At 34.7% G+C, this 16,743-nt stretch overlaps 1 protein-coding gene across 5 annotated transcripts in view; it reads left to right on the top strand.

Moving 5' to 3' along the window:
• The window catches only part of RYR2 (ryanodine receptor 2), an 828,134-nt gene that overhangs the window by 392,305 nt on the left and 419,086 nt on the right, over window positions 1-16,743 (top strand). For 4 of the 5 annotated variants that reach the window (XM_036753924.1, XM_036753927.1, XM_036753925.1 and 1 more), the window contains exons 15-17: window positions 5,495-5,678; window positions 7,739-7,874; window positions 15,260-15,355. In XM_036753924.1, coding sequence (XP_036609819.1) covers window positions 5,495-5,678; window positions 7,739-7,874; window positions 15,260-15,355 — 416 coding nt within the window. The remainder of the gene's footprint in view (window positions 1-5,494; window positions 5,679-7,738; window positions 7,875-15,259; window positions 15,356-16,743) is intronic. The other variant, XM_036753928.1, reaches the window with a different exon arrangement.

Here is a 16,743-nt window from a genome sequence, read left to right as displayed (position 1 = left end):
TGTTTTATTGTCCTTTTAATTTTTTAAAAAAATCTCCTTTGAGGTTGCTGTTGAGAGTGTATATTTTTAGCCCTTAAGCATGAGTTTAAGACTTAAGGCACTCCATCTTCTGTTTCTCTGTATTTTTATTGGCTATCCCCAGTGCCTAGAATTCTCTCCCTCCTCTCTTAGATTCCCTGGCTTCCTTCGAATCTCAGGTCACTTTCTACCTTCTTCAAGAAACTTTTCCTAGTTCCCCCAGCTGCTTTCTTATCCAAGATTACTTCCTATCTACTTTGTATATATCTTGTTTGTGCCTAGTTATTTATATGTTACCTCTCTCATTAGAATTTGAGTTCCTTGAGTTTCCATCACTACCCTTGTTATATCCCCAGTGCTTAGAACTGTGCTTGCTCCATAGTAAATCCCTAATAAATGTTTCTGATTGAACAAAAGTATTTATTGATGTGATCATTACAGTGGTTATCTTAAGAAAAGTTCTGAGTTTTGAAAAAATCATTTCATATTCTTCTGAATCTTTGAGAGGCTTATGCATCATTTTGAATTTTTTAAAGGACCTGTTTTATTAATAAAATATTTTCATTACTCTCTTAATTACAATTGGCTATAAATATTTCACCTATTTTCATCTTTAACCTATTAAATGCATATATTCTTAGTTTTCACTATAGACTACTTAGGATTTAAATTTTAATTAAATTAGTTTAATTTAGTTGGTCATTTTTATTTTTGTTACTGCAGACTTTTATGTTGTTAATGAACAATTAATTCTCAGTCTTTTTCTGTCCTGACTTTGTTCTCCCAGAAGGCAGAAGTAACTTACAGTGTCATTACTTTTGCAGATTTGCCTGTCTTTCAATGGTTTTCCTTACCTAAAATAAAATAGGCTACAGGTATATTGATCTGATAAAAGCTATTAATACATGGTAATAATTTTAATATTTATGAGATCATTTTACTCTTTTTTAATTAGTCATATATGCAAATGAACATTCATTATTTATCTCCTTGTGTGATTATTACTCCAACATTTCTAAGAATGGAAAATATTATTTATGAAAATAACTTGAAGCAAAAGAAAACTAAAACATTCTGTGCTTTATTAGGTAGATATTACCATGTAATTTCACAATCACAAATTATAAATTGTGAACTTAATTCTTGACTCTATTTTTCACAATTTTTAACTCTACGTCTTATAACCTGATTGTTCTTCATCTCTAATTCTGTCGGTGTAATATTAAGATGGCAAACCGTCTGCCTATCATTGGAAAGGTATAAAGCTTCATTTTATTGGATGGTACATGTCCTGACCATTTTGTTTTTTTCTATTTTCCTGGCCTACCCTGCTGTACAGCACCGTAACTTTCAGCATATACTTTAAGGCAAAGGTAGTTTTTAGGATTTTTAACTTGACAAGTTACACTTTGTTAAATGATTAGCATAAAAAATTTCCTGAGTTATTGTTGCCCTTTTAGAACACTGGATATGTAGATATGACACTAAAACATCAATTTTTAAGCAAAACGGGTTGGAGTTGTAGTGTCTCGCATTTATATTACTCTATGGCTTACAAAGTGATTTTCTGAGAATAACCATATTAAGTATATAGTATCCTTCCCATTTTACAATTGAAAAAAAATCAGGGCTCAAAAATCTAAGTGACATACCTGTTATCACAAAGCCAGGAAGTGGTGAAAATAGGTATTAGGTATCTCTCAATGTTCAGCTTCCAACGTGGACATGTGGAATAAATAATAATAACAAACATGTTTGTGGTACTTGAATATTTACTTAATTTGTCTGACATGACCAGCTTAGGAGGGAAATTAATGCAGACATCTATCTGCATCTCCATTTTATTGGTGAGGAACCAAAGTGAAGTGATTGGCTTAAAGTTATACTGGTAATAAACGGTGGTTGGGCTTTGTATCTAAGCCTCCTGACCCCAAGCTCAGTGTTCTTTTCGCCACATCACATTGCCACGTCATTTCCCTTATATGGGACTCATTTTCTTCATTTGTATAATGAGGGAGTTGCAATGATCTCTCAAAATCCCTTCTACCTCTAAATCTTTGAAATATAAACTAAACAAAATAATAATAATTATTAAACATCAACTTATGAGCCTTGCTCCATATTCTGGCAAGAAATAGAAATACTACTATATCAATAATACCCAGAATCACAGGATTTTAGAATTGAAATCCATTTACTCCAGTCCATACCTGAGAAGGAATTCCCCTCGAATCTACTTCTCAAGTGGTCATTCAGCTTTTCCTTGAAAATCCCCAGGAAGAAAATAAACTCCTTAGGTAGGCTGTTCTACTTTTGGGTAGTTCCAGTTGTTGAGAAGGGTAGCTGGGTGGTGCAGTGGATAGATTGTTGGGCCTGGTCAGAAAGACTCATCTTTATCAGTTCAAATCTGGCCTCAGGCACTTACTAGCTCTGTGACCCTGGGCAAGTCACTTAACCCTGTTTGTCTCAGTTTTCTCATTGGGAAAATGAGCTGGAGAAGGAAATGGGAAACCACTTCAGTATCTCTGCCAAGAAAACCCCAAATGGGATCACAAAGAGTCAGACAGGACTGGAAAATGACTGAACAACAACAATAATGGGAATTGTTGGGAAGTTTTTCCTCAAATTGAGCAAAATTTGCTTCTCTTCATTTGTTACTCTTGGCTCCTCAGTTTGGTTCTCTGGGGAAAATGGAATAAATGTAACAATTTTTCCATATGAAAGTCTTTCATATAGATAGGTAGATGGATGGGTAGATGGATGGATGAAAAGATAGATAGATAGATAGATAGATAGATAGATAGATAGATAGATAGACAGATAGATAGCCAGATAGCCATCATGTCCCCACTGGGTTATTTCTTCCATACCATAAGCATCTTGTACTAGGCCATAAGGACATAAAGAGTTTCTGTTTTATTTTTTTCTAGGCAGATTCATCAGCTTTGTTTTATTTTTTTTTGTTCCAGGAGAACAATAAATTAAAAGAAGGTTATTCATACACATTAACAGTACAATGAAAATAATAATTATTTACATTTATGTTGCACTTGAGAGTTTCAAAGTGCCTTTTAAGTGTTTTCTCATTTAATTCTCTCTACAACTCAATATGTAGTGCAAGTATGATTTCCAATATATAGAATAGGAATAGGCTCATAGAGGTTAATTGACTTCCCCAGGGGATATAATTAGTAAGTAATAAAGCTGAAACTGAAGTCCAAATCATGTCCAGTACTCTAATATGTTTACCTGCAAGGCATAGAGGACACACAGTTATATTATTTATTAATTTAGTACTTTAAAATGATGTTTATTTCAAATAAATGATAGCAGTTTGATGCATTTTGTGCTTTCTACAAAATGCTGTGGTATTATATATCTTCCTAAAACTAGTATCCTTTAAAAAGCATTTTTTAATCTACTGTGAATAGAGATCTACAGCAATGAAAGCTGAGGATGCTAGAGAAAATTGCTGTTGATGGATCTTCCTCAATCAGGAACTAAATGCTAATGTCATTTCATTGAGACCTCAGTCTGTTTTTAAACCCTTGATGACAACATAAAGAGCATTGTAGATTGTAACTGTTTTGCCCAAATACTTACATTAGTGGATAGTTATGTGTGTGTTCATGGACCTTTGATGGTTTGTAGGGTTCCTTTGCTGGTTTGTCATCCGTGATAAGCTGCCTATCTATGGTATATGGTAGGCTTAGTCCTAGACCCTTTTCCATTCTCTTTCTCCATTCCATTTTCTTAATTGGTTCTCCTTTGGGTATAATCATCCTCTATGTAAATTACTTCAAAATCTATATACTGCACCCTACTCTTTCTCGAGAGTTTCACTTGCTCCTCTCCATCTGCCTCTAACTGGAAGTACTGTAATGTCTCAAACCCAATATGTCCAAACTTAAGTTCATAGTCACCCTCAAATGCAACCCTCTTCTACGGTTGCCTGTGTCTATTGAAATAACTTCTACTTAGTGTAACTTCTATTGAAGTATCATCATTTTCCTTATCATCCAGGTGTACATCACTACTTCAGCTTTATCTTTCTCATTCTCTTTCACCCCATATCAGTGGTCATATCTTTCCAATTTTATTTCTCAACATTTCTCACATCTCACACCTTCTCTCTGTTCTCATAGCTGTCATCCTAATTAAACATCTCTTGCCTAGATTATTGCAATAGATTTCTAGTTGGTTGCCTTGCTTCAAACCTCTTCCTTCTTCAGACCATTTTCTTCCACAATCGGCCAGAGTTGTTTACCTAAAGTGTAGGTCTGACCATGTTACTTCCCTAGTCAGTAAATTCCTTTAGAATCAAAAATAAGCTCCTCTTTTTGGCTGTTAAAACCTTTCACAATGCTGCTTCAACCTACTTTTCCAACATTATTATTGTATTTTGTTCTCCTTCAATACTCCATGGCAACCTGGATTTCTTGATTTTCCTCACATGTCACTCCATCTTCCATCTCCAAGTCTTTGTTCTAACTCTCTTCTATTTCTGGGACACACTCCCAGTTTATCATTATTTCTTAGAATTCCTTGTTTCTTCCAAAACTTTGTACAAGTGCCTCCTTCTACATGAAACTTTTCCTTATTCCCTAACTTCTAGTGCCCCTTCAAGTTTGTCATCTATTTATTTGTATATTCTCATTTATATACATGTTGTATCTCCTTACAGAATGGAAGCTCTTTGAGGTCGTTTAATTTTTATCATTGTATTCCTTTCCCTTAACATGTTACTTGGCATGCAATAGGTATTTAATCAATGTTTATTGCATAGCTCTGTTAGAATATTGATATGTATAACACAGTAAGAACTTTATTCTTCTCTATCACATGAATTAATAGTCTATTTCTCATATTTTTACTGGACAGGCAGTTTGGCACGGTAGGCAGAATGCTGGACCTTGATTCAGGAAAGACTTGGGTAAAAGGTGGTGTCGTATAGTGAAAAGAGTACTGGTTCTTGAATTTCAGGACCTCTGGTCACATCTGGCCCTGATGCTTACTACCAGGCTACTATTGGGGAAGTCACTTTACCTCTCTGGGTTCTTAGTTTCTTCATCTGTAAAGTAAGGGTTTGGGCCGTGTGGCCTCTAAGAAGGCCCCTTCTGGCTCTAGGCCTATGATACTATGTCTTGTCTCTGACAAATTCTAGCCAAATGATTCTGAGAAAGTCAGTCATTAATTATGTCAGGCAACTCCTTGGGACATATCTACTAAGTCATAGGTTGTTATCTTCATTGGTGGAGGTAGTTCACACATTAGGAGGAGTCTGCTGAAAAAATCACTTTTCCTTTGGAACTTGTATTTCTCACTGATGTCCATGAAAATGAGATTTTCATTCATTCTTTTTTGGGAGGATGGTATTGTAGATGGTCTTTGACGTATTCTGTCTCATCTACATGGTCTGTGGACAAAAAATATTTGAGAACCATTGACCTACTGAAGTGTTTGCAACTTGTTTTAGGGGCCTTGATGCTCTCAGCAAGAAAGTGAAGTCTTCCACAATAGATTTACCAATAGAGTCAGTAAGTCTGAGTCTGCAAGATCTGATTGGCTACTTCCATCCACCAGATGAACATTTAGAGCATGAAGATAAACAGAACCGATTAAGAGCTCTAAAGAACCGACAGAATCTCTTCCAAGAAGAGGTAATTTTGTACCACTTGCTCATTCATTTTGTGCTGTTTTATTTTAAAAATAGCTTCCTAATTGCTATTCTTCATAAGGAAAATACGTTGTGTCTTCTATGCACATTTAAAACCTTTGGATCATTATTTAGCCTAATATTGTAACACTAAAATGAAAGAAGATCTAGGTCTGAAGGAACAATGCTATTATTTTTATTTCCATGAGCTAGGAAATAAATATTGGAAAGGCAGCTATGTGGCACAGTGGATGGAGTATAGGACTTGGATTCAGGGAAGACCTGAATTCAGTCTGATAGTAGCTGTGAGACCATGGGCAAGTCATTTACTCTCTCTGGGCCTTTGTTTCCTCATCTATAAAACAGAAAATAACATATCTTACAAGGTGTTTAGAAATATATAAAGTGCTTAGAAAACTTTAAAGCACTACATTATTACTACTATCACAGAGAGAACAGAATTAAGCCAATAAGTTGGAACTTTGTATTCCACCAGCAAGAATAGACTAACTTTTTTTGTTCCCCTTCCATCAAGCTAAGTAAAATGGTTGTTGAGTTCATGAATAACAAGAAAATAATGAAAATTAGGGAATACATTTATTTTAGTGTGAATGTTATTAGTTAGGAATATTATGCATAATCACTTGGGCAATTAGTCTCTATCTAGTATAGATGCCCAATTTGTTCGATGTTCTTATTGAATCATAGAATCTTATAGTTGGATGGAGCCCTTAGATATTATCTAATTCAAATCCTTTATTTTAGAAATGAGGAAATAGTGCCAGGAATGCTAAGGGTCTTGCCCACATAGTGAATGTCAACTGGTATACTTCTCTCTCACTTGTAGAATTACTTTTCTGAATAAAATGAAAGTCCCATGTTTCATTGGATAGTAGAATCTATTCTTAAATCTCTGTATTGTCATAAGATTTGCCTTGATGACCTGTTATTAATGAATACATGTTGATATCCAAGGATCATTACTTCCCTTCTGTCCTGCTCACAGACCTCTTTCTATGCTGGGTATTAATTGTCCATCAGAAACTTTTGAAATTTATATGTCATTTCTTTTACATCATTTTTCACTCAGAACACAAAAGAAATTATTGATTCCCTAGTGGTATGAAAGCAGATGCTCAAATTTAAAGGCAAGGATTCAATTTAAAGAAATAGCAATATCAGTAAATAATTTATATATTGGGAGTATGTATTTCTGGGTGTGCTTGATTATTAAGTTATTGATATGCATCGTGTTATGAAAACCTCAGTGTCTCAGGCAGCCCTGTAGTTGCTTTATTTAAATTCTTTGAGTTTTCCACAATCTGAACATAGGTTTTGGTAATTGACACTATTTAGATTTTTAACGATAATTTGTCTGATGAATTAATTATTGCTCCTTTAGTCATGTATTCTACTTTATCTTGACAGCCTTAAATCTAGTAATAATAATAAAAGAATTGTGTGGAATTGAAAGTTCATCTTATAAGATTATTCAATGAATTTAAAGAACTCTAAACATTCATTATTTTTTTCTTTTTTCAATTCCTTAATCCTTCAATATTACCACAATAATGTTTATTTTAGAATAAAAGTATAACATTAAATATTCAGTTCACTATTATTACTTTCAACTAGAATATATGTATATGCTATAGTTACATTATTTTGAACTGTGGATAAACAATAAATATTATTAAGTATAGCTTTGATTGTATAAATAGGAAATTTTCCGTTTAGTTTGTTTCTTAATTCAAAGTGATGTTACATGCATGGTCTGTAGCCTTCCTTAATATATTTTCTTCCCAAATTTACATATAGCAATTAGTTATTACTATAAGACATCCTGCAATTTTATACTTATATCACACTAATTATAACAATGTAAAACTACTTAATTTCTTTCTTGAATTTTCATTTGACAGAAATGTTAGCATTAAATATATATTAAAATGTGTTTGCATTTTATTTTATAATTTTTTCCCTCTTACTAAATGGTCATTACTTATTTTATGTTTAGCAATCTTGGTATTCATGTCTGACACTGATTTATTTTGCTCCTTGTAGGGTATGATTAACCTTGTCCTTGAGTGCATAGATCGATTACATGTGTATAGCAGTGCAGCTCATTTTGCTGATGTAGCTGGGAAGGAAGCAGGAGAATCTTGGAAGTCTATACTAAACTCTTTGTATGAGTTACTAGGTAAGAAGTAAGAATGTCTTTAAAGGTGGTAAAATCATGTATCTGGATATATGTGTGTTTAAAATGATTATTTTAAAATTCTGTAATTCTTTAGGCATTAATTTTTATCAGGATTTTAATTTAATAGTTTTCATAGATTATAAACTAAGTTATGTGGTTCTGTAGTGAACAGTGCCACAGCTGCAATGTTTTCCTTTCCTCAGAGGAAGAGAACAGCAACACCAGCATTCTGGAAATTGATGTTTCCATATGAAATATACGTGACAATATCTAATATTTGATTGCTAAGATCCTGCAGGGCAGTGTTTCCAAAGTCAAGCTATATTATAGGTTAGTACATCAGTATTTCAGGGATTTTGTGATTCCTTCAATGTAGTTACTACCTATGCTGATATAGATTGCTATGATTTTATACAGTACCAATTTCACAGTTTTTGTAATTAATATTAATTATCCTGTGGCCAACTTTTAGTGATGAAACTCTAAGCATAGTTAGGCTAGTGTTTGTCCCAATACTAGGTTTGTGTTTAAAGCCCTTTAATCTTGTTATATCCTGCCATAACACGTTCTCCATTGGCATAACCTTTACAAACTTTTAAAAAGAGTCACTTTTCTCACCATGATGAGACATTAGAGTCAGATTCTAGTAGACTTTAGTCTCTCTACTGTGGACCAATAAAATATCTTCATAGTTTCATTCTTCCTATCCCCATTCTGGTAGCTTTGGATTTTGAAGAGTGTCCAGTGGGTAAGTTGGGTCATGTGAATGGAGAAGGAGAGTTTTTTAAGGCTGTTAGATTTAATAAGTAGGGACCTTTTGGTTACAAATGTTTTGTTAAGTGGTAAACATTTGCTTTATACTAGCAGCAGTCTATGGAGCCTATGGTTGGAAAACAGTGTTCTATGTCATTTTCCTACTTGCTGATAAGCCCCATTTCTGTGCTGGTGGGAATATGGGGACAAACATTTATTCAGTGTCTACCATGTACCAGGCATTGTTCTTACAACTGTTATGTGATTTGGTCCTCACAACAACTCTTGGAGGTAAATGCTATTATTATTCCAGTTTTATAATTGAGGAAATTGAGGAAGGCAGCGATTAAGAGACTTGTGCTAGTAAGTGTCTGAGGCTGGATGTGAATTCAGGTCTTCCTGACTCCAGACCCAGTGATCTCTCCATTGTGTCAGCTAACTGCCTCCTTTTGCTGATATTGATTCCCTCTGTACTAAAAGTTGCATGATCTTCAGAGACAACTCCTTTATTAGTAACATAAGCACAGAAAAGAAATTAAATAATTAGATCATACTTGTGCTCTCTGTTAAAGCTTCTTTTCAAGAATTTTGGTTTTTCCTAAGAATGGAACAGGAAAAAAAAGGTTTTAAGTATTTTTTTTCAGGTAGAAGGATAGTTAAACTATTTTAAAGCCCTCTATAATTTGATTGTTTTCCCTTGATATTTATAGTAATTGAGGTATTGCTACTCTGAAAACGATATCATCTCATTAATTTGGATATTCCCTCTGACAATACCATTCCTCAGTCCTGCCTTCCCATCTTTTGCTGCTTTTTTCTGTGTCCTTCCATAGGTTTGCCAAAGGGCCCACCTAGTGTGCCATAGGCTTGCCTTGCCTTCTCTGGACATCATGAGGACACCAGTTAAGCACTTTGGCTGTTCTGCCATCTCTGCCACTCAACTTCTCTTACAATTATACATTTCTCTGATTACATCTTTTACTCCTGATCATCTTGAATTTATTATTGGTTATATATTTTAGCCTGCTCACATGCACCACCTGTCTCTCCATTGTTGTCTGTGTCATAGTCATTTTAAGTCCTTCAAATATTGTTTATTTCTTGGCTTGCAGCCACACAGTAATGCAGGTAGAAGGTTGGAGTTAAAAATATAGTCCTTTGTAGGCACTTGAGGTACTACATAACCTTCACAATTTCTTGAAGTCAATCTGTTTTTTCTTCTGCTATTTAATTCTAAATCTGACTTATGCATTTGTTTTGTTTGTCTCAGATATACATGTTGATAGAAAGACTCTAGATTCTCCATCCAAATATGTGTCATAATTTAGGCAATAGATATGCTTCACCTTTGTGGTCTTTCCTTGGTAGTCCCGTACTCTTTTGAGTGATTACAGATTTCATCCAGAATGCTTTGTAGTATTCAGAGACTTGATGCCATCAGCAGAATATCAGCTGAAAATGGAACATCTAGGCGAGACCTCATCATCTGTGAGGAATCTCTCTTCAGCTTGAAGTCTGCGCTGCATCTGCTCCATCATAGAGGCAAACAGCTTTGGCGAGTTTATTTCTTGCTGTTTTACACTTGACCTTATGTTTATGATCATATTTCTATTGAATACTTCCCCCCCATTCTTATGTATTTCAAGGAATCTTGAATGATTTTGGTATTTGGATGGAAGACACCTTGTTGGAAGAGTGCCTCTAAGGTGCCATTTTGCTCAATGGTATCAAATTCTTTTTCTTAATCCACATATAATAAGCATAATGGTATCTTATATTATCTACATCTTTCAGTAAACTATATAAAGATCTCTAGACCATTGTAGAGTATCATTTGAGAAAGTCTGTTTATCCCCTATCAACATCCCATCAAAGATACCAGTTAATATGTAGATATAAATATGTAGATATAAAAATTGTATAAATGGGAAAGTCAGTATATAAGCCAGTGGTTGTTAATGTTTTGTCACCTGTTTATTGTATCAAGAAAGTCTGAAATTTTTCCTCCCATATTTTCAATATCTTCACCACATTCAGATACCTTGTGAATAGATACTATGATGTCCTGAAAATTGTGCTTTTTCCAGCAAACATCTCTCTATACATACCTAGTCCAATCAGGATACCTTTCCTCTCTTTATTTTCTTTAATGCCATTCCTACCTCCTTTGTAAGGAAAGCCATTAGAGTACTATTGGCTCTACCTTGATGGTAAAAACTGTTATAAAACTTTTTCCTGATCTTTCTCATTTTTCTTCTATTTATTGTTCCATTTTCATAATCTAAATGCCCTTGGAATGACTATTTAGTTGTATTTCTTGCCAAGTTTTTTTTAAGCTGGTTTTTACCCTCCACTGCCTTTTTCTGATTCCTGAGATGATATGTCACATAATCATTCATTATCTTTCTTCAAGAAATGTTATGGATAACTTTATTTTCTAAATCAGTATAACCTTTGGCTATCATCTTTCTTTGAGAGGTAAATCAATTGGTTGCTGACTAAAATATTTTCTAGGTTCAAATGCCCCCCTCTCCAGTGCCTTTCAGACTTTTTCAGAGAAAAGAGTTCATGATTAAATGCATGAGTCTTCTGTGTAGTTTGCAAGTCCTTGGCTTCTTATTCCTTCTTCCAGAACCATAACTTTGGAAATGCTCATCAACATCCTCACTTATCTTACTTTTACATTGAAGTAATTGCATATTAAAATGTGTGTTAATTTAATTTGGACAAGCTTACCAAATTTTTAAGAAATAAAATGACTCTACCTCTCTGTCCTCTGCAACTGATATTGGTACATAAGTCACAATTATTTTAATTGTGATCTTTTTGCCCATATTTACCATGACTATTGGGCTATAGGATGACCAAATACCTTCAGAGTAATATGCTATTAAAAGCATCAGTCATGGAATAGACATTTGCCATGTGCCTTTGATGGACTTGTTATTGGTATTTAGAGGGAGGACAAGTGTATGTTCCTAAAATATGTGTTATTTAGCATTCATAAAAAAGTTTTTGTACATTTTACAGAGCTGTCTTTTACATAATTTCAGATAGCATGCCTCTTTTCTTATAAGACCCTTTCCTATGCTCCCTATTAGCTTCTTAAGTAGCTCACAACCATATGAAGGAGGAAAAGACAGCATAGATAAAATTATTGATTTTACCAGAATTATGTAGAAAGTCAATACCAGCAAAGCTAAGGCTTTGCAGTTTAACTAAACTGAGTTATTTTGGAATGTAATTTTATAATCTTACAATTGATTATAGTTATATCCTCTCCGTTGCTAGAGGTTGTTTGCTTCATCTCTCATTCTACTTTGCTTAATTTTAGCTTTTGTCTAAACATAATTTTAGGATGGTTTTCCTGCTGTCAGAATAAGAAAGTAACTCAGGTCTATCTGACATTTACTTATAATCTAAATTAATCCGGAGCATATTGTGAACAGTTTCATTTATTTTAAACCTGAAACATCAAGATAAAATTTGCTGCAGTTTGAGATCAGTTGTGGTATTAATGATTAGACTTGGTACTCTCTTTTTTTAAAAATTGTGTCCATTTTACAGAAAAATGAAACCTTATGCATTGTCTTTAACAGGAATCCCTGAGGAGGACACAGCACTCTTCTCACTCTTACCCCTTTTCCTCTACTCTAGATTCCACATCTATTTATTTTAAATAGGGCTCTGATTACTTTGTTTATTCTTTCTTCTCCAAAACCACAAAATTTCTCCCACCACTTGCTCCTTTTCTTCTAATCTTAAATGTGTACAAGAATCCCTTTTTTCTTTTTTTTTAAATCTTGGTGGCCTGGAAAGAGTACACAAAAACTTTTCAAAAACAGAATTAACAATGTAAGTCAACAGGCATTTATTAAATGCCTTCTATATACCAAGCATTGTGCTGGGTATATAAAGAAAAGGGGGAAAAAATATGTGCTCTCAAGGAGCTTACAGTCTAATGGGGGAGATGACATGAAAACAACTCTGCACAAATAAGTGTTATACACACACACACACACACATACACACACAAATATTTGTGTACGAGAGAGGGAAGAAGAAATTGATGACAACGATGATGATGATGAAGGTGATGATGATGATGACGTGTTGTCTAGGCTCACTTTCCCAATTTGTATTGAATCAAGGAAGGTGGGACATTGGGAAGTTGGGAGGTGGAGATCAGGAGTGAAAGAGTTCTAGGTATGTGTGACAGTCAGTGAAAATGCTAGGAGTCAGGATTTGGAGTGAGAAACAGCAAGGAGGTCAGTGTCACTGAATGGCATAATACATGAAGGAGGAATTAGGTTTAAGAAGATCAGACAAGTAGGGGGAGACCTTAGATCCTAGAGGTGATAGGGAACCCTTCAAGGAAGAGAAAGATAATATGGTAATGGAATGGAGTGGGGAGAGACTTAAGTCAGGAAGACCAGCCAATCCATCAGTTAATCAGTAAATTTGTTAAGTGCCTACTGTGTACCAGGCACTATGCAGATTGTTGCATTAGACTTTTCCCCATTTGATGTGTGCCTCCTTTATTTTTAGTTCTTTTTTACAACAAAAAGTACTTCCTTAAATAACTCTGTATGTATGGATCTTTTTCCTTTTTCTGTGATTTCTTTGGTATATTGATAGGCTTAGTAGGTTATTACTAGATGAAAGTACATGATTATTTTGTTTCCTTTTTGTCTATGTTTTCCCTTAAATTTCTTTGTCTTATTGATATAGCTAATATTTCTAACACTGTTAAATATTAGTGGTGATAACAGACACCTGTGTTTTACCCTTAATCTTATTATAGTGGTTTCTAGTTTATCATCTTTACACATAATGCTGGCTCTTGGTTTTAAATAGATACTATTTACTATATTAAGGCATAGTCAACTTACTCCTTTACTTTTTACTGTTTTTAACAAAAATGGGTGTTTGTATTTCGTTAAAAGCTGGAAAACTTTCTTACCTCAGGGCTGATGTATGATAGGTGGCCTCTAGCAGGGTTGACACGGGGTAGTGGTGTGGGCTGTGGTATTTTGACCTTGGGCATGCCTTAATCCTTGCCCTCATGGTCTGAACCCTACGGGCTTCTGTGCCCCAGTTTTTGAGCAGAGTCACATAGCCACAACATTTAGATTATGAGTCTAGTTCTTGGATTTAGCTTCCTTCTCTCTGCCCTAGTATATAACTTCTAGCTCTAGTTTTCCTTTACTGCCCTCATCTATGCTGTTTTGTGCCATACTCCAGTGCTAAGCTTCTTTGACTAGATCCATTACCCAGTGCCCAAAGGCTTCTGACTTTCTCTTTCTGAGGATCTGAGGTGGCAAAATGCAATTATTGGAATTTTGCCTTGGATTTCTCTATCACCTTTTTATCTGGTACCCTTTCTTATACTTGTTGGAGTGGTTTTGGGAGACCTGAATTGTTTCTTTTCTGTTTACTCCAATGTCTTATGCAGAGTTTTATGTATATATAGAGATTTATCTCTGTGTATGTATACGTGTACATATATACATGTATATGTATGTATATGTGTATGAATTATGTATTTTATGCTGACAGTGTACATTGTCACCAAATTGGAACCAAGATTAACTAGTTGGGGAACAGCTGGGTTGTCTTTGGGAATTACAAAGCTTCTAATTACCCAGAATTTGTCACTAAAACAAAGTTTACCTTTTTAACACTAACATTTCACTGGTGTTATATATAGCTGTATGGCTATCATAGAATATTAAAGTTTCCAAAAATTAAAGTGAATAACACTCATGAGACAATAGTGGATGAGATAGGCTGCTACCCATAATAAAGAAGGAACTTTGAAAAAGAACCAGAGTAAAGAAGTCAAAGGAATGTATGAATGAAAAAAGAAAATGGTAAGTGAGTTAATCAATGGAAAGATAAGAACAAAATTCACAGAGAATCATCAGACATTGATAGGTGGTAATCTGCTTGTCGGAAAGAATTGCTATATTGACGAGATCAAGATCCAGATCCATTTATATTTTTCAGTACTGAATATGTTGTCATTAAAAAAATAGATTTATAGTAGTTTCCTATATATAATTGCCCCCTCCCCTTTGAGATTTTCTCCAATCACCTGATTTTACGTATAAAGAAATGGAGTCACAGGCTTTCTGACTTCCAATCCAGTGTTCATAGGGTCAGGGAGGGCCTTTAGAGGACTTTTATTCCAACTCTTTAATTTTACATATAAGATTATCTAGGCAAGTTAAATGAATTGCCCAGGGTTACATAGGTAGTCAAGCAGTGTAGTGGCAGAGCTGTGATTTGAATCTAGATCCTTTAGTGCCACATCTAATGCACTTTCCATTTCCCTACTCTGACTCTCATTTTTTTTTCTGTTATGTCATGTTGTCTCTGTCTTAAATCATGAACTTTAAGTTAATTTTTCTGAGAAAGAAAAATGTATATACTTCATTCCATAGTAATAAATTAGACCCTCATGGCTTAGATGGTTTTTAAGCTCTCTGGATGTATGTCTGTGGCTTTTATTGAATCTAAATTTCATGCCACTCCAATAAACTTAAGATAATACCTTGCTCTAATTTATTATGAATGTTTTGGGATGTGGTAAGTAAAGACCTAAATATACATTTTGTTTTATTTTGTAGCGGCTCTCATTAGAGGAAATCGCAAAAATTGTGCCCAATTTTCTGGCTCCCTGGACTGGCTAATCAGCAGATTAGAAAGACTGGAGGCCTCCTCAGGTATAATTTTCACTTGTCTTTTTATGCCTCTATTTTCCTTCTTTCTATCCTTTAAAGCACAAAAATAAATCTTTGCATTCATATAGAGTGTATTTGTGTATGTCTGTGTGTATTTATAATTTCTTCTTTTAATGAATTTGTTTTACTTTTGTTTGTCAGGACCTGTGATTTCATTGGGATGGGCAGCATCAGTTAAGGAGACTACCTCTACCAATGTAGATCAGCTACTTATAATTTTATTGAGTTACCTGGGGCATTGAGAGGTTAATGGCTTGCCCAAGATCATATGATATTTATCAAAAGCTGGACTTGAACCCAGATCTTATTGAATTAAAGATGTTTGTTGGAATGGAATGAATGATCCTGCCCAGTGCAGCTCCTATGCCTGGGGCTTTTGTATCTGCTGCCAAATGGAAATGACTCTTCTTAGTAGGGAGTGGATTAGGGATAATAGCTCCACTTAGTGATAGTATTATAACACTTCGTTGTGTGCCATCCTTATTCATAGAGAAAAGGTAGTCACTGTGTTAATTATCTAGCCAAGGGATTTTAATTAGTTAAGTGTAGTAAATGAGCTAATCATAAGGTGGCACTCAATGCCTGCAGCTTCACACCACTTTTCCTGGATTCCCAGGTTTGATTTAGTCTAAGAGAAGAAATGGGATAATGTGGAAAATAGTAGAAGTGTAAATCTGCTATCTATCTATGGCTCATTAAGTAGTTTACTCTTTCTAGTCACTTTCCAAAGCATTTGTATATTCAGATGCTTAGCATGTTATTACTATATAATTTATTTTACATAGAATAAGGTTAGAAGAAAAGTAGATCTAATATTTCTGTATGTTAGTGGTTGCCACCAACCATCTCTTCTTGGTTCTTTCTTCTTTTTCCTCCTATTTGGAGGTGAAATCCTGACTCCATATATCTGGGACTTAGAAAAGAGATATGGATACTTTTAGACCCATCCTAGATCTTGGGATGATATGGAAAAATGACTTCCTTATTCCCCCTAACATGCATAAAAGCAGAAGTCATGTAAACTGTCAGACATTTGTGGTTATTGGACAATACTGGTTATGACTGTGATCCTGAGCTCTCTTGACTACTCCAGTCAATGACCTGCAAGAGCTCCTCATTAACTGCTACATCAATTTTTCAGTCTTTGTATCATTCTCTTACTTTCTGCCTCTCATATCAACCTCTCAGAGGCAGAAGTACCTACTGCCATATCAGAGAGAGGAAGAGAGGTGATAGAAAGAGAGCCTGCAATCACACCATAGACATAGCTTGTTACTTTTTCCTTGTGTCAAAAATGCTAGAGACTCATTGCAACCACAATTGAGCTTCAGGAGGTTCAATCTTAAGACCATCAGAAATTGCACTTCCCG

The sequence above is a fragment of the Trichosurus vulpecula genome, chromosome 4 (genome assembly GCF_011100635.1).
Source record: "Trichosurus vulpecula isolate mTriVul1 chromosome 4, mTriVul1.pri, whole genome shotgun sequence".
NCBI lineage: Eukaryota > Metazoa > Chordata > Mammalia > Diprotodontia > Phalangeridae > Trichosurus > Trichosurus vulpecula.
This window is presented reverse-complemented; position numbering and strand designations above follow the sequence as displayed.